The sequence below is a fragment of the Cynocephalus volans genome, chromosome 15 (assembly GCF_027409185.1).
Source record: "Cynocephalus volans isolate mCynVol1 chromosome 15, mCynVol1.pri, whole genome shotgun sequence".
Lineage (NCBI taxonomy): Eukaryota > Metazoa > Chordata > Mammalia > Dermoptera > Cynocephalidae > Cynocephalus > Cynocephalus volans.
Window position 1 is genome coordinate 74,195,572 of NC_084474.1, and position 18,354 is coordinate 74,213,925.

At 35.0% G+C, this 18,354-nt stretch overlaps 1 protein-coding gene across 2 annotated transcripts in view; it reads left to right on the forward strand.

The window, feature by feature from the left end:
* COL14A1 (collagen type XIV alpha 1 chain) overlaps window positions 1-18,354 on the forward strand; it is a 213,435-nt gene that overhangs the window by 58,266 nt on the left and 136,815 nt on the right. For both annotated transcript variants that reach the window (XM_063079077.1, XM_063079078.1), the window contains exons 6-12: window positions 2,941-3,096; window positions 3,934-4,053; window positions 5,489-5,653; window positions 10,258-10,419; window positions 14,539-14,690; window positions 15,782-15,911; window positions 17,073-17,218. In XM_063079077.1, the coding sequence (XP_062935147.1) occupies window positions 2,941-3,096; window positions 3,934-4,053; window positions 5,489-5,653; window positions 10,258-10,419; window positions 14,539-14,690; window positions 15,782-15,911; window positions 17,073-17,218 (1,031 nt within the window). The remainder of the gene's footprint in view (window positions 1-2,940; window positions 3,097-3,933; window positions 4,054-5,488; window positions 5,654-10,257; window positions 10,420-14,538; window positions 14,691-15,781; window positions 15,912-17,072; window positions 17,219-18,354) is intronic.

Sequence of the window (18,354 nt, forward strand, 5' to 3'; positions counted from 1 at the left end):
TCTTCATCTGAGCTTTCACAGAGCAAAAGTGCTTTATTTTGATGAAGTCTGGTTTATTCACTTTTCCTTTTATGGATTGGACTTTTGATGGTGACTCTAAGAACTCTTTGCTGAGCACTAAATTCCAAAGATTTTCTGCTTTTTTCCCCCCTAAAAGTATTATAGTTTTATGTATTACATTTAAGTCCATGATCCATTTTGAACAAATTTTGGTATAAGGTGTGGGGTTTAGGTCAGGGTTCTTTTGTTGTTGTTGTTTATGGATGTCCAATTTTTCCAGCACCATCTGTTGAGGTGTTTTTACACATTTGTTTAAATCAGTGGAACGTACTGAAGTGCATCTATTTTTGAACTTTCTGTTCTTTTCCATTGAGGTGTATGTCTATGCCTCCAAAATACTATATTGATTACTGTATCTGTACAGTAGGCTTATTATTGGGTAAAGTGATTCCTGTAACTTTATTCTTCTTTGTCATGATTGTTTTAGCTATTCTGGGGTCTGCATTTTTCCATTTAATTTTAGAATGAGCTTGTTTATGTTGTTTAAAAAACCATCCTGGGTTTTAGATAGGAATCATACTAAATCTATAGATCAATTTGAGAGTAATTGACATCTTTCTTTTGCTGAGTCTTCTAATTCATAAACACAGCAAATTTCTCCATTTATTTAAGTCATTGATTTCTTTGATTGGTTTTCTTATTATCAGCACAGTGTCCTGTATATGTTTTGTTGAGTATATTCCTAAATATTTCATCATCTTTGGAGCAATTGTAAATGGCATCAGACATTAATATTTTGCAGGTGAATGAGCACAAATTGAATCTCACTGTGATCTTAGCTTTTATTTCTGTGGCCACTAATGTAGTTGAACATCTCTTCATTCATTTATCGATCATATATATTTCCTGTTCTCTGACATGTCTGTTCATGGTTCTCTATATATTCTTGACACTAATTATTTTTCAGGTTTTTATATTGTGCACATCTTTTCAGAGTTTTACCTTATCTTTTTATTTTCTTTATGATGTCTTTTGATAACCAACTTTTAAAATTTTAGTATCATTAATGTTATCAATCTTTTGATTTATAGTCAATCTTTTTTTATATCTTACTTAGGGGTTAGATAGAATTTATATCTTCAAGTCACTTATGACTTGGATGAGCTAAGTAAACAGATCATTTTTTATTGAAAATCATTTTTTAGAACAAAAAATACCAGTTTTCTTACTCCACTTCTAAATAAACAAAAATGTTCTCTTTCTAAGATTTTTTTCTACATTGTTCCCAAATAATAAATTAAAAAGTGAAATAAAATTCCCAGTAAGTTTTGGAAGAAAAAGAATACTACTCTCCTTTTGAGAGCAAATTTTTCTTGCAGTATTCAGTTTTAGAATTTTTTCAGTGTGGTACAGTAGGGCTGACAAAAACAAAGCTGATGTCTTTGTATTTGGTTATTAAGAAAGGGGAATTGGTGCCAAAAAATTAATATATAAACTTTGGATTGAGCCGTACTGTTCAGCCAGAATGAAGATTGGAGTATTTAATTGGCAAATATGTTTTTCCCATCTGGTAAAAAGATCCAAGTATTCCATGTATATATATGTCTGGAAAAAAAGAAAAGATTTTTTAAGCAAAATTTGGACTGTTAGGTGCACAGACACATACCATATGTTAAACTTCCTATGCTAACCATAGTAGTTCAACTTTTTTTTTTTTTTTAGATAAAAGCATATTCAATTCATTTATGAACATTTCTGTATTTTAGTTTTCATTATATTAATATTTCAAATCTTATTTTACTGTCATTTTAATGTTAAAAAAAAAAAACTAAACAGGGATTTTTCTGGGCCAGCAAGAAGTTCAGATGGATACAATGAACACATGTATGCATACTCTTCATGGTCTCCAGTCTTAATAAGAAAATTCAGCAAAGCTAAGTAGTCCTTTGGAAGCATAGACTAGACTGTGAAGTGATGCTACTAAAACTACCAAAGATATCATGACATTTTTAAGGATTTGTAAAACACTTTAAGAATATTCTGGCATCTTGGCTCTGTGTGACCAGACACGGTGGTTTTCACCTGCTCAAGGACAAGACCTACCCTATATCAGGCAGCCCCCCACCCTCCGTGGTAAAGACTTAGCTATTTGCCCTCACTAGCCCTCACTGTCTTCCCCATCACTGCAGGTGCCTGGGGACTTTCCCTGAAGGTAAAGCTTAGGTAGTGCCACTCCAACCACTGGACATCCTTTTCTGTGTCCTAACTGAGGCATTTTAAAAAATCAATTACCTGAAGGATCTTCAGAGACAAAATCTTATTTTCACATAGACACAATATGCAAACAAATTTAAATTTGGGGGAAACTTTTGGGCCTTTTTCCAATTTTCTTCTTTCAGAAGTCCTTCCTACTTAAGCAAATGTCTGTGTACCTTTCTTAGCTTGAATGCATGGCCCTGACTTTTCCTTGAATTCGTGAAGCCCGTATATCTTTTCTCCTATCACTTCCTCTAGCAGAGACTTATCAGAATGGGAGAGCCCGCCTTTTTGCTTCCTGGCCATCTTTCCATCTCAGCTGACTGGCCCGCACTGGTGTTGCTAAGATTTTTCCTGGAAAGAATCTGCAGGCTAAAGCCCAGAGCTGGATGAGTTTGCAGAGACACTTCTTTCTAAAATACGCAGAAGGCTGAGTTGCCAGGGTGGCGTGAACCTGCCAGTACTTTGCTAACTATTTCCAGGACACTGGCTCTACTGCCAACTGTTACCACAATTTTTTCCTTGTAAAAATGTATTTAAGGGAAGGGTTGTAAAAAGATAGTTGCTTTAATGGGAACTTTATTGTATTCTTAGCACTAAGTTATCGGAAAGACATTAAACTAGACTCACTCTTTTAAAAGTTCCAAGAGTAACATATGTGCTTTTCTGGTCTGTGCTTTGCAGAAGTGAAATTTGTCTGTCAAACTCCAGCCATTGCTGACATTGTAATCCTGGTGGATGGTTCATGGAGTATTGGGAGATTCAACTTCAGACTGGTTCGGCAGTTCTTGGAAAACCTGGTTACAGCATTCAGTGTGGCCTCAGAGAAGACACGAATTGGTACATCTGTTATTAACACTAACAGTCAGCTGTCAGTGTAAAACTGCTAGGAAGCTTTTTAAGAAATTTCAGAAACTCTTTACAAAGTAACTTTCAGAATTGCAGGATCAATTATACTGTTGTTCCCAAAAGCTGATGTTTGGATCAGTAAATATTCATTCCTTCGAATTTTTGCTAACACTGTCATTCTATTAATTATTGAACACATTTTGATTATCTGAAAAGTCCAAAATCTCTTCTGTTCATAATAATAAAACTTTTAAAGTTACAGCTGTGTTTAAGAATTTCTCACATAGCAGTATTCTTTTTATTCAAGAGAAATAGCTGAATCCAGGGAAATGCTGGACTAAGAAAATTGGAAATAGTTTTATCGTACAACATAATGTTTGCCAAATTAATTCTAGCCAGGATAAAAAGCAAAAGAAAAAAAAGTTGCAAATCTTTGAGCAATATTATAAACAATAAAAATAATAAATTGTTATTACATGAAGTCTCATAGTTTAACTTTAAAATAGCCATCAACAGACACCATTCCTTTGAGAATAAAGCAACAGCAAAAACAAAGAAATATAGGCTTTTTATCTACAAACGTGGTCAGGCTTTTTTAAAAAAAAATGCTTAGTACTTAATTGGTGCTCACTTTTAAATGGCTAGAAAATATACATACTCCTCCCACCGCCAGTTATCCAACTGGACTCCTTTAATTGATGTCAGGAAGTCTTTTTGGAAGTATAAAGACAGGCAAAGAAAAAAATATTGCAAAGTTTGGGCCCTTAATCATGCTAGTTTCTTGAATAATCCTCTAGATCTTTGAGTAACGTCATCTTTCTTTTCCAGGTCTTGCGCAGTACAGTGGCGACCCCAGAATTGAATGGCACCTGAACGCTTTTAGCACAAAAGATGAGGTGATTGAAGCTGTCCGGAACCTTCCATACAAGGGTGGGAATACACTAACAGGTATGTTTTATTCAGTTCACGTTCTTAGCAATATATCTTGCCAAAGAATAGTTTCATTATTTCATGTTGCCACTTTGTAAGAGTTAGCATAGTATTTTTTAATCAAACTAGCACCTAAAATTCTTAGATGGCTCTTTTCCCAAACTCAGCATTAAGAGTTAAAACCCAGATATCTCATTCCTTTTGCTATAGGAATATAGTGTGTCAGGAAGGGCTTGGTTGGGCTAGAACAGAGTAAAGCATTCCCGAGGCCAGCAGCCTTCAGTAGTGGTCTATCCTTTGTCAGAGCATTTTCCTTTCTCCCTTTTCACCTCTATTCTCTTCCAGCCATCCTCCATCCTGTCATTTAAATGAAAACAAATTTCTATCTGATTTTCTTTCTTTCTTTTTTTTTTTTCTTAAAAAGATGACCGGTAAGGGGATCTTAACCCTTGGCTTGGTGTTGTCAGCACCACGCTCTCTCAAGTGAGCTAACCGGCCATCCCTATATAGGGATCCGAACCCGTGGCCTTGGTGTTATCAGCACCACACTCTCCCGAGTGAGCCATGGGCTGGCCCTTATCTGATTTTCAAAGAAGGTATTTTCTTTGCCCTTATTCTGTAATCAGTAGTTATCATGAATATATTTATGGATCTTTGGCACACCAGCATTTTAAATAAATGATTAATGTAAGAATATGTATATTAAAAGTATCCATGGCACAACCACAAGGGATTTGTATAGATTTTAACCTTAGTACATGCAATTGCCTTTCACAGGCACTTGGTAACAGTTGCTCAGCTGAAATAATACAGACGCTGTTATTGACTTTTAGGTAAACCACTGAAATCCTGGTAATTGCTTTGCCAACTTGAGGCATAATCTAACAGAATTTTTGTTAATACAGCAAACAGATTATTAAACACAAATCCTATAACAATATTGCAGCACTTCTTAATTTTTTCTGGGTGGAAATTGTCACATTCAAAAGGCAGAAGTACAATTATGATTTAGGTCTGTCCCCACTACTCCTAAAAAAGAGAAAAAGAGACATTTTGGTTCTTTAGAATATCATGAACAAAGTTGGAAGCATAGTGATATTTTGAGACAGTCACTACTGTGTGGGTATTCTTGCTTCATCCTAAAATATAAAGGTTTATATTTCTGGCACACAAGATCTGTTAACATCCATTGGCCATTCATTCAATGTTCTTTATTAATGCTAGTTTCTGAAATGATGTAGTATTCAATTATTTTTATTACCTTCATTCTGGTTGATTTTAGTTTTTCAGTAGATCTGTCAAGAACAAGGTTGTTGTAAAACTAAAGCTTCACATCTAATAAAAACTCTTTTAGTTCAATAAGCTAGTCATCTTGTGGTTACATTTTGCAGAATTAGAAGGCTTTTTATTAGAGATGGTTGGTTTGTGTTTATTTTTCCTTGTTTTCTCCCAGGTCTTGCTTTGAACTACATTTTCGAAAATAGCTTTAAACCAGAAGCAGGAGCAAGGATGGGAGTACCCAAAATTGGCATTTTAATCACAGATGGAAAATCCCAAGATGATATTATTCCACCATCCAGAAACCTTCGTGAGTCTGGTGTAGAACTGTTTGCCATAGGTATGTATTCTTCGTGGTCCTGTTTCAGCTATGGGCAAAGACAAATGACCACTTAAAACAATGTGTAATGCCAAGTGCACTTCATTGAAAGCCAGGAGACTTGAGCACGTTCTAGTTCTGGCTCTTGTCCTAGCCAGCCCTGTGATCTGAGCCCAGCTTCCTTACATTTAAAATGGGAGTGATGCCAACTGTCATATATCTCTCAGTGGGAGGATCTCTAGGTGAGACATCATACATAAAATGTTGTGAAAAGCATAATGTGGCATGCAAAGGTTAAGTACATGTTTGTTACCCTTTAATTAGTCATAATTTTCTCTTTAGGGTCATTTTATAGCTATCTCTTTTCTGGTAGTACAGGGAGAAATGAATTTATTATTTTCGAGGAATTAGGATCCTGCAGCTATTTAAAAATAGTGTGAAGTTCTAAATAAGCAAGATTATTTATTTAAAACTAACCCTTTACAGGGTATCATTCTTGTGGAAAAGCATATATATGGCATACATTCAGAATAACTACAAAATATTTATATAATGCAACTTTCCTGTTGATTAAAATGTTTACATTATCTTTGGCAATAGGCAGGTCTTCTGTTTGGCAGAGACCTACAAACTATTTCAGCAACAAAAAAGCCCAGTTCCCAAGCAACACTGAAATTCAAATCAAAGTGCCACAGCACATTCCTCAACAGGTCTCTGAAGATATTTAAAATTGGTTATTATGAATGATCCATTTCATTATGTTTTATATATTTAATTATTCTATTTGCTGTCAATATTTAGTTCAATTAAAATGCATTTACCAAGAACATGGTGCAATCTTCTCTTTGTGAACTGTCTGTGAGATATTTCTTCTATCAGAAGAGGATACTCTCCACTCTGGTGTTACATACCAGTTAGGAGAGATACTGGGTACCAGTATAAAAAATACAGGTTCCCGGGTGTCCCGTTCTTGTCCCACTAAATTGAAATATCCAGAGAGAAAGGGCCTGGGAATCTGTACTTTAAAAACGTTCCCAGAACTGTACTTTAAAAACACTCTCCGGGGTTGAGAACTACTGGTAAATCTGGTGGAATATCTCCTCTCTATATATATTGGTAAGTTTCTCTCCCTTGGAGAAAGATCCTAAAAATTTCCCTGTTGAAAGCCAGACACAGAAAGAGAAACAATGCATGTTCTCACTCATAAGTGGGAGCTAAAAAAATAAGCGAATAAAAAAAAAAGAAAGAAAGAAAAGTAAAAGATACAACAATCCCAATACTACATTGAACTTTTAAAAGGAGAAAACAGAACTGAGGTTACCAGAGGTAAAGGGCCACGAAAAACGATTACACTGTAAAATGTTGAATATACTAATTATCCTGCTTTGAGCATCACATATTGCAGACAGGTATTGATATTCAACTGTGTACCCCACAAGTATGTACAATCAACTGTGATTCAGTAACAACAAAAAAAAGAAATTCCCTGTTTATACCTTTTATTTCATTAGAGCCTGTTTCAGATCAGACTTTTTTCAGAACTTATTTCTTACTAGCGTTCGGCCAAGTCCATCTGAGAACAGCTGCAGCAGCTGTAGAAACTGTGCTTTCCCCTCCCTTTCCTTGCCCACATCCCTGCAGCAGCTCCAGACAGTGAGGGTGAGGTTGTATCTTGTTCATCTCTTCATTTGATCACCTACCCCAGTGCTTGACACTGTGTCCAATAAATGATTGTTGAATAATTTAGTGGTCTAAAGGATTTCTAAGATAGATATATTACCCTTTGTATTAAAAATAAAAATGCTTATGAAAGGCACTTGTAAGAGAAATGTTATTATTATTAAAATAAGTGAGGTGTAATTCTATAATAATAATATGTAATACAGCTATTACTGCTACATTTCCCATTTACAGAAGAAAGAGCAAAAGAAATCCAGGGAAAATGTTAAGAATATATTAGGTTTAAACTTTATTTTGGTAAATTATAACCTTATTATTTTGTGGGCATGTGTGTGTGGCAGGGGAGGCGGGTGATATATCTTCAGTGGTGTGCGGGAGCCAGCTCATACCAGTTTGCAAGAGCCAATTGTACACATCTCTTCCCAAGTCTGCATCCTGTGACCTCACACTGATATTTTGAAATAAGTCATAGTGGGGTATTTATATTACAGAAATTGGCAAACACTAGAAATCAAGGCAGAAAGCTGACTGTTAAATATTTACCAGCACACCCCTGGAACTCAAATGGGCCATAAACTAAATGATTTTAACCATATGGTAGCTTCACTCCTAAAGATAAATGTGAACTTGGTTCTAGGAATTGAATCAAATTTGCTTGGCCTTAACATTTCTTGCCCTGAAGTTTCGGAGCTATCAAGGAGAAAACAAAGTTCCTCTGACCCATTGCTAGATTTGCTACTCAAAGTATGATTTATAGAATGCTTCCTTCCAGAAGTATTTTCTTCCTTACTGTGTGCCAGGCATCATGGTGAGTGTTGGGTACAGAGATGAGCAAGGCAAATTCCTTACAAAACAAATTCCTTCCAAGACATGATGAGTGCTTTCTCTTTTTTCCATGCAGCTCTAGCAGTCAAACTATTTTATTCAGAAAGGTGAGAGAGAAACAGATTTGGAACTATCTTTTCTAGAATATTCTTATAAGTTCAAACTTGTGGGTTTTAACTGAATGCCATGAAGAAGTAGTATTGACACTAAGCTCATTGCTTCAGCACACACTCAATGTTATATTGATTCAGATGTGCACTTTAGAAGCTATTGTAGCAGTCCTTCAGGCAAGAAACATCAGAGAGATTTATTTTTTATTTTTCTATCCCTTTGTCCAATAAAGGAAATCTCTGCGGAAGACTTAAACTACTGGGAGATTAATCTATGTGTTTACCCTCCATTTTCTGCTCTTGTTAATAATGAACAGTTGAGTTTTTAAACAAAACTTTAAGAGAATTCAGCCAGATGTGATTTGGACTTTTTCTCTGAGAATTACCTGGAAATCAGCAGTATTATTGTCTTACAACCTCCTAAAGCAAATAGTTCAGAGACAACTAATGCTTTGTTACTCAGTATGTTGAGGTTGAAAGATAAATTAATTGGCACAGCCAGGCATCTAAGAAGTAATTCATGTCGCCCCAGGTAATCTCTCTTTTTTGCTATCCCAGTACCTCCTTTTAATACCCTCAGATGATTGAAACAACAGGGATCTTTAAAGAAATCCTCCCCATTTGCTGAAGCTTGGGAAAGAGAAATCTACCTTCACACCCATAAAACCTAACCTTCTGCCTCTCCTATTCCATCTCTAATTTTGTTGGTAAATATTTACCCATTTTAATGTACAACCTTCTGCAAGGCAGTGTGATATTGTGGAATTCCAGCTGTACACTTACTAGCTGTGTATCCCTGAGCAAATTAATTAACCTTTCTGTTCACATTTACTTATCTGTAAAGTGGCAGAAACAATAGTGGTAAATTCATAGTATGAGTTGTGAAGATTACATGTGTTAATATATGAAAAATACTTTCTCCAGTGCCTGGGGCATAGTAAACACACTCTAAGTGTTAAGTGTTAGGGTTCACTGCTTTCTGTCCTCCTCTGTTCCCTGCATTATTCCAGACACCCGGCTTGACCTGTAGTAATAGAATCAGTAGATGTTGGGCCAGAACTCTCCTTTTTGTATTAGCAAAATTGCAGGGGGTACTAGATAGCATATTGTAGTTAAGTACATTAAATTTTTTCCCCAAGCTTTCTCTTTGGCTTAATGCTATATAATAATAATAACTTTAAATATATATAATTATTGTTCTAGGAGTATCTCTCAATTAAAGTAAATTTATTTTATAGAAATTTAAACCTCATGCTTTGAAGTTTAGAGTACTGGTTTAATTACTATTTCTTCCACAATATTCATGCAAGACAGAAGTTAGTTTCATCAAGTCATCTTCCTGTTAAGATGTACGGAGCAATTAATATCTAATCATTTAAAAATGATTCTGAAGCTGACTTTTTTTTCCTTTTCTTGTCAGCCGGCTGGTAAAGGGATCCAAACCCTTGACCTTGGTGTTATCAGCACTGTGCTCTAACCAAATGAGCTAACTGGCCAGCCCCCTAAAGATGACTTTAAAAAGACAATCTGACATGAAACATGCCTCTTTAAAGTAGCAAATACTTTCAACCAAATCCAAGACTGCAGGTCTATTAGCAGGTGGGGAGTAACTGAACCAGCCTCTGAGATGGGGGCCCCAACTGCTGTTTGTCAGGACAGATGCATGTAATATCTTCTTTCTTTGATGATACATATTATTGCTCTTCCCTTTTCTTGTGTATTTTCTTTCTACGTGCATCATTTGTTAGAATCAGAGCTATTGCTTTCTGTTATGTAATAGATATAAGATTTAGCTATTTTTCATCTCATCAATTTATTTCATGTGTGTGTTTTTAAATTAAAATTTTCATTATTTATTGCCCCCCACCCCCCACCCCCCAAATAAAAAGCCACACAAGTAGCAGATGCTTTGATCGCAGTGGAGACTGACTGGGTCAGGTCATGTCCACTGCAGTTGCTCTATCCAGTGGGGCGTGATGTCACCATCCTCTCTGTTGTCCTCAATACAAGGGGTGAAAAATGCGGATGTGAATGAACTTCAGGAGATCGCCTCGGAACCGGACAGCACTCACGTGTACAACGTTGCCGAATTTGACCTGATGAACACAGTTGTGGAGGGTTTAACGAGGACTGTCTGCTCCAGAGTGGAAGAACAGGACAGGGAAATTAAAGGTAAAATGAGTGTCAGAGGGCAGTCTTGTAGATGCTGCTACTACTGTGCACAAAAGACTATTGTGAATTATGAAAATTCTTGTCATTTTTTATGTTGTCTTTCTAAAGACTCCTTTTTCTCCAAAGATCTGAGTCATCAGAGTAGAAGGAGTATATTGGAAGGCTTCGTGGGGGTGAGGGAGCGATTCTTTCATCACTAGATGATTTTCTCTGTAGTGTTACATTTAGACCATCATTTTTAAAAAATAAACTTTTAGTTTTGAGATAATTATACATTCATATACATTTGCAAGAAATAATACATAAAGAGATCATGTATTCTTTACCAATTTCCTCCAGTGGTAAGATCTTGCAAAACTATGCTACAGTATCACAATCAGGATATTGTCATTGATGTAGTCCGGATACAGAACATTTCCATCACCACAAAGATCATTCCTGTTGCCCTTTTATAGACTCTCTCACTTGTATTCTTCCTCCACCCTCTCCCTAAACTCTGACAACCTCTAATCTGTTCTCCATTTCTATATTTTTTAATTTCAAAAATATTATGTAAATTGAGTTATGCAGTATATAACCTTTAGGGATTGGCTTTTTTCATACAAGATAATTCCCTGGAGATTCCTCCAAGTCACTGCATGCGTGGACAGCTCTTTCTTTTTTATTGTGGTGTCATATTCCATGGTATGGATGTGCCACAGTTTGTTTAAACATTCATACATTGAAGGACATCTGGGTTGTTTCTAGTTTTTGGCTATTATGAATAAGCTGCTATGAATATTCATGCACAGGTTCTTGTGTAAACCTAAGTTTTCACTTCCCTGGGATCATTCCCAGAAGTACAATAGCTGGCTCATATCCCAGTTGCATATTTAGTTTAGTTTAGTTTTCATTAAGAAAGTGCCAAACTATTTTCCAGAGTAGTGGCAGCATTTTATGTCCTCATTAGCAATGTATGAGCAATCCAGCAATGCATTTTCACCACTTGTTGTTGTTACCATTTTTTATTTTAGCCATTTGCTAGGTGTGTAGTGATACAACACTGTGGTTTTAATTTTCATTTTCTAATGGCTAATGAAGGGGAACATCTTTTCCCATGATTATTTTCCATCTGTACGTCTTCTTTGGTGAAATGTCTGCTCGTGTCTTTTGCCATTTTCTCGTTGGATTTTTTTTGTCGAGTATCAATTAGTCATACCTGTGTATGTTTGTTTCTGGGCTCTCTAGTCTGTCCCATGGTGTCTCTGTGTCTAATCCTCTTCCAATATTATACAGTCTTGATTTACTGTAGCTATATGATAAGTCTTGAAAATGCATAGAATTCAGTATTCCCACTTGATTATTTTTTTTAAAATTGTTTTTCTTTTCTAGTTTCCTTACCGTTCCATTAAATATTAGAATATCTTTATTCTATAAAAAAATCTTGTTGAGATTTTGATAAAAATTTCATTGTCAATTGCCAATTATCAACCATTAATTGTCAAATATCAATTCAGGAAGAATTGACATTATTACTATGTTGATTCTTCTAATCCATGGACACAGTATGTCTCTCCATTTATTTAGACATTCTTTTTTTTTTCTTTTGTCAGCATTTTGTAGTTTTCAGAATACAAGTCCTGTATAGGTTTTGTTAGATGTACTTCTAAGTATTTAATTTTATTTTGGATGATTTTGGTTGTATTGTATTTTTAATTTTAGTGTTTACATATTCATTGCTAGTAAATAGAGACACAATTGATTTTTGTATGTTTATCTTATATGACCTTATGTATCCTATGACCTTATTATCTGAACTCACTAATTAGTCTGGAAATTTTTCTCCAGATTTTTGGAGATTTTTTTTTTTAATGTAGAATATCATATCATCTGCAAATGGGGATAGTTTGATTTTTTTTTTTCTTTTTGTCCTCCATACTTTTTATTTTCTTTTCTTGCGATATCGCACTGGCCAGAATTTCTAGTATGTTGAATAAAAGTTTTGAGAATGAACATCCTTGCCTTATTCTGCAATTGCAGGGGGAAAGCTTCTGCTTTTCAAGGAATTGGTTCATTTCGTTTAACTTGTAGAATTTATTGTGTGGTTCATAATGTTCTCTTACTATTCTGTTGATATCTGTGGGGTCTATCTCCTGTTTCCTTCTTGTTATTGGTAGCTTGTGTCTTTTCTCTCTCTCTCTCTTTTTTTTTATTTTTCAGTATTAAAGGTTTGTTCATTTTTAAATCTTTTTCAAGGAACCAGCTGTTGGTTTCTTGGCCTTCTATATTGTTCTTCTCTTTTTAATTTTTTGATTTCTGCTCTTATTTTTATTATTTTCTTCCTTTTGCTGATTTTAGATTTATTTGGGTCTTACTTTTCTAGATTCTAAGTGAGAACTCAGATTATTGATTTGAAATGTTTCCTTTTTTCTAATGTAAGTATTTAATGCTGTAAATTTTCCACTCAGAATTGCTTTAGCAGTGTCCCACAAACTTTGATATTTTGTATTGTCATTTTTATTCAGTTCACAGTGTTTTTGATCTCCTTTGCTGTATCTCCTTTGACCCATTGATTATTTAGAAGTGTGTTATTTAACTTACATGCATTTGGAGGTTTTCCTGTTGTTCCTTTCTGTTATTGATTTCTAGTTTGATTTTATTGTCATCAGAGAACATGTTCTATATAATTTCAATTGTTTTAAATTTGCTGAGGTTTATTTTATGGCTTTGGATATGATTTATCTTATATATGCTCTGTGGTTCCTTGAGAAGGATGTTTATTCTGCTATTGTCATGTGTTATTGTTATGTTCTAATGTTAACTAGATCTTGTTGGTTGATGGTCTTGTTGAGTTTTATATCCTTGCTCATCTTTCTGCCTAATTGTCCTACCAGTTGTTGAGAGAGGATGTGACAGTCTTCATATATTATTGTGGAATTGCCCATTTCTTCTTTTAGTTCTGTTAGTTTTTACTTTACATATTTTGCAGCTCTTTGTTTGGTGCATATACATTTAGGATGCTATGTTTTCTTGGTAGGTTAACCATTTATCATTATGCACTATCTTTCTATGTCCCTATGATTTTTTTTTGTTCTGAAGTCTACGTTATCTGATACTAATATAGCCACTGCTACTTTCTTTTGATTAATATTTACATGATATAACTTTTTTTCATCAATTTACTTTCAACACTCATACAAGGGCACTTCAGAGAGTTTGCAGAAAAATAGAATTAAAAGATAGTATGAATCTTTCCATGAACTTTTTAAAGGCTCCTCATATATCATTATACTTGAAGTGGATTTTATGTAGACAGCATATAGTTGCATATGTCTTTAAATCTACTCTGCTAATCTCTTCCTTTTAATTGGTATATTTAGACCATTTTCATTTAATGTAATTATTCGTATGTTTGGGCTTAAGCATACCATTTTTTTTTCTGCTTGATTTCTTTGGTTTTTATTTCTTTGTTTTCTTTTTCCTTCTTTCCTGTGGGTTGCATATATTTTAGAAATCCATTTTGATTTATTCATAGTGTGTTTCAGTGAATCTGTTTGTACAGCTTTTTTAGTGATTGCTCTAGGTATCATATTTTATTTACATAACTTATTACAGCCTGCTGCTGTTGACATTTTGCCAGTTTGATTGCAGTGTAGAAATCTTATCCACCTTCAAGTCCCAGATTTCAATCTCAGCTCTGACACTTATTAATAATCAAGTTATTTAATCATAGTGCCTTGGTTTTCTCACCTATGAACAGTAATAGCTTAACTACTGAGAATTAAATGAGATAATACTTCTGAAGAGCTCAGGAGAATACCCTTAGATACACACATGCTCAATTAATTTTTCTGGTACTATTCATTAACAATGTCTTTTATTTAAGAAAGCTCTTTGGAGTCAAGGATTATGTCTTATTTAAGTTTGTATTCTCAGAACCTAGCATAGTGCCTGGTACCGAATAGACTTCTAAATGTCTGAGTGAACAAATGCAGGGATGAATAACTAAATCATCTTATCTAGAGATGAAAATTTTAGAGGCCGCATAAAATCGATAGTCATTTCTGACTAATGGAACTTCTTAGGTTTATAAGAATAACTTTAGGAGAGAGGTTGATTTGATATGTTTCTTTAATTTAGCCTTAGCCCTTGCCAGCATTGGGCCACCTACGGAGTTGATAACTTCTGAAGTCACTGCCAGAAGCTTTATGGTTAACTGGACTCATGCCCCAGGAAATGTGGAAAAATACAGAGTTGTATATTATCCTACCAGGGGTGGAAAACCAGAGGAGGTAATAAGAAGACAGTATTTGCAAGCCCTTATTTTCATTCTCTCAAGTCTTATACAGTAGTGAGAACAAGACATAAATGTACATATGAGGAGATTATTCTGTCACAAACGTTTTTGAATAATTTCTACTTGTCCATATTGTTCTCCCGTCTTTCTAGATTGTTATATTTACATCTTCTTCTGTCATCTACTATAACCCTCAGAACTGATCAGATATGAATTTCTAACACAGCTTATTCTTCTTTTTAAAGTTAATGAGTTCCAAAGCAAAAGGTATCAATAGCTAATTACCATGCCAAGATCCCTTTTGCTATTCACGCATTTTTTATACCTGGGAGTGGTCGGAGCTTTCTGCTTTAGTGCAGTCTGTGTGTTCCAAATTATGTGGTCATATAATGGACAGTCTTCCGGAGTTTGGAGTTTCCTGGACATTTGTAGAGATTAGTACAATAGAAAAGCCATAGTAAAGCAGCTGTGGCCAGCACTTTTTATGGTTTGGACAGCATAGGAGAGAACACCAATTGCCAGGTGATTGGATCCTTCCCATTCCCTACCTTTGAAACAGCAGTTCATGGGGAATGTATTAAAGTGTGATGAAATTCCCTCTCCTTTTGTTGTTCTAACCTCTGATTGACCTCAGCATGTTTCACAATTTTTTTCTGTATTATAATAGAATTTATGACTTTTTTTAAGCATTAGAGAAGTACATCATGGAGTTTTAAATTATCTAGGTAAAAAAAAAAATCAGTGCTCCCAGTGGTTCTATCTTTTTCATAACTAATAAAACTTTTAAATGCTTCCCAAAGCGCTATGTAAAAATAATGTTATTAAGTGGATGTGAATAGGATAACAATTAGCCTGGGAAGGACACAATTTCCATTAGATATAAATTAATAAGGGACTTCTGAACACATCCCATAAAAGGTTCATCACTTCATGTGGGAATTCAAGGAGGGTTGACTGCCACAGTGGAAAGAAGGATGTGGCACAAATAAGAAAACATTTAATAAAGTACTCTTGCTGGAGATATTTTTGCTTTTTCTGCATGTAAGATATTCTATACTCTCATTTGTTGAACTATTCTATAAACAGGCGGTGGTGGATGGAAGTGTATCTTCCACAGTATTGAAAAACTTGATGTCTTTAACTGAATACCAGATATCAGTCTTTGCAATATATGCCCACACTGCTAGTGAAGGCCTACGGGGAACTGAAACTACACGTACGTATTTAATTTTTCTCCATTTCTTGGTTTGTACAGCATTGCTTTGGTGGCCTTTCCTAAACTGGAACTCTGCTTAGGTTGTGTTGATGGACATCCTGAATCAAATTTGTAGAAAATAACTGTCATGCTGTCTGTGGCATTGGCCCATGCTATAGCTGCAGTTTTGCAGCTGCTGCATATTGAAAAGGATTATGCATCTCTGTTATATTTGGGAGAGAGCAACTTCAGAGGTGACAGGTGCCAAATAGATTCATTCATTTATTAAACAAATATTTACTAAAATAATTTGCCTATTATGAACCAAGAATTGTACTTGGATTTGTAGGTAGAAGTAGAGAAGCAGCTCTGTAGCTCTCCTGCCCTGTGGAAGACCAAGAAAACTATGTTACATCTATCTTCATTATTCATATCATTGTAATTAAAACAAGCTTCTGAAATCTAATAATTCCTTTTCTGTGTACGAGCATGATAATACAGATACAATACACACACAGTACACACACACACTCAGAGAATCATGGGAAGGTATAATCTTTTTAAAAAGAGATCAACCATCCTTTTAGTCATTTCAAACATTAATTGAGTTTCTGTTACATGCTAGGCACTATGCAAAGTTGGCCAACAAAAATCTGCCTCTGATAGAACAACAGCAATGTAAAAAAACATTAATAACAACAAGTTAGCCACTATGGCTCCTCCCTATACATTGCTGGATTTATTCCTCGCAGCAATCTGTAAGGCAGGTGTTAACGCCTCCATTTTGCAGAAATATTTTAGTGACAATTCCTGCACTCCAGGATGTTTTAGTCTAGTAAGCGGGGGAGATGCAAACCAAGGACACACAAACAAACAGTGCGATTGAGTGCTATAGGTTCTCCAGTAGAAGTGTGTACCAGGAGCTGCAAGTGTAAGCAAAGTCCTGAACTTGACATTGTGGTTAGAAAAGTGGGCAGGGCCACATTATAGAGGGACTAGAATTACATTTGAAAACAATGAAGTTTCATGTTTTTCACTGGTATTGTTTAAGCCAGGAACTTGAAGTGTATTCTTAATTCCTTTCTCCCTATTCCTCAATATGGCCGATTTTATTTCTTATTTCATTTTTCTCAAGGACACTTGTGAATGGCTGAACATTAAAAAAAAAATCTCCTCTTGCAGTTGCTTTACCCATGGTTTCCAACCTTGAACTGTATGACGTGACTGAGAACAGCCTGCGGATCAGATGGGATGCAGTGCCTGGGGCCTCGGGCTACCTGATCCTCTATGCTCCTCTCACAGAGGGTCTGGCTGGGGATGAAAAAGAGGTAACAACCTGCTACCTACAAGAGGCCCAGAATCTTTGACTTCCTTAAAATAAATTTCTTTTTACTATAAAAGTTTAATGTTTAAAATTTAGAAAATTCAGATTAGCAAAAAGAAAAAAAGAAAAAATCACTTGTAATCCCACCACCCAGCAATAGTCATTGTTAACATTTAGCTAACAGTATTTTTCAATGCATTTTTAATACAACAAATGGAAATGGTTTTGTAGCTTGCTGGTTTTATTTCATTTATTGTGAATATCTTTCCATGCTATTAAAGAATAATTTCAAAAAGTTATATAGTCACAGTATTCCACTGTTTGTATAGGTCATGTTTAATCTCATGTTATTGGACATTTAGTTAGTTTGCTGTATAAATAATGCTTTTGTGAACATTCTTAACATACTAAGGGGCTTCAAAAAGTTTATGGAAGGATTCATGTTATCTTTTAGTTCTATTTTTCCATGAACTTTTTAAAGTATCCTCGTGTATCTTAGCATGATTTTCCAATTATTTCCTCAGCATAAATTTCTAGAAATACCCTTTTTATAAAGCCTATGCAAATTATTAAGGCTTATACTTGGTATTACCAAATGGCTGTAGAGAGATTTTACTCATATATAATTTATTTTACTATATGCAGTTCGTAAGTGACTGTTTCTCCTATACACACTGAATTAAAATTTTCCTACTAAATTGAGTTAGACAAATATATCTCTTGATGTACTTTTTAGTATTTATTCCATTTGAATTATGAATACTTGACGTTCAAATGATTTATTTCAGTCCTCATTTTTAATTTATAGGGGGAAATTGCTATAACGTGGGTATTTAAGGAATAAAGAGGAAGTGTGTCTAGCACTTGTAAGTGTCTTGACCAGACAGGTAAAGTGGATAAGAGAGCCAGTTTGGAACTGGATTCTTCAACATCGTGTAAAACCTGCCCCTAATGACCGAAACCCCTAGGGCCAAAAATATGGTGAATCTGAGTGTCAAGAACAAAGCATCGATGACATACATGTATTCTTTTATTTCCAAGAGTTAGACAGTTTTTGCCGATTTGAATTTAAAGTTGATCTGAATTATTTCAGCAGAAGAGAGACTTAAAAATTGTGCCAGAAATGCTCAACCTCACTAG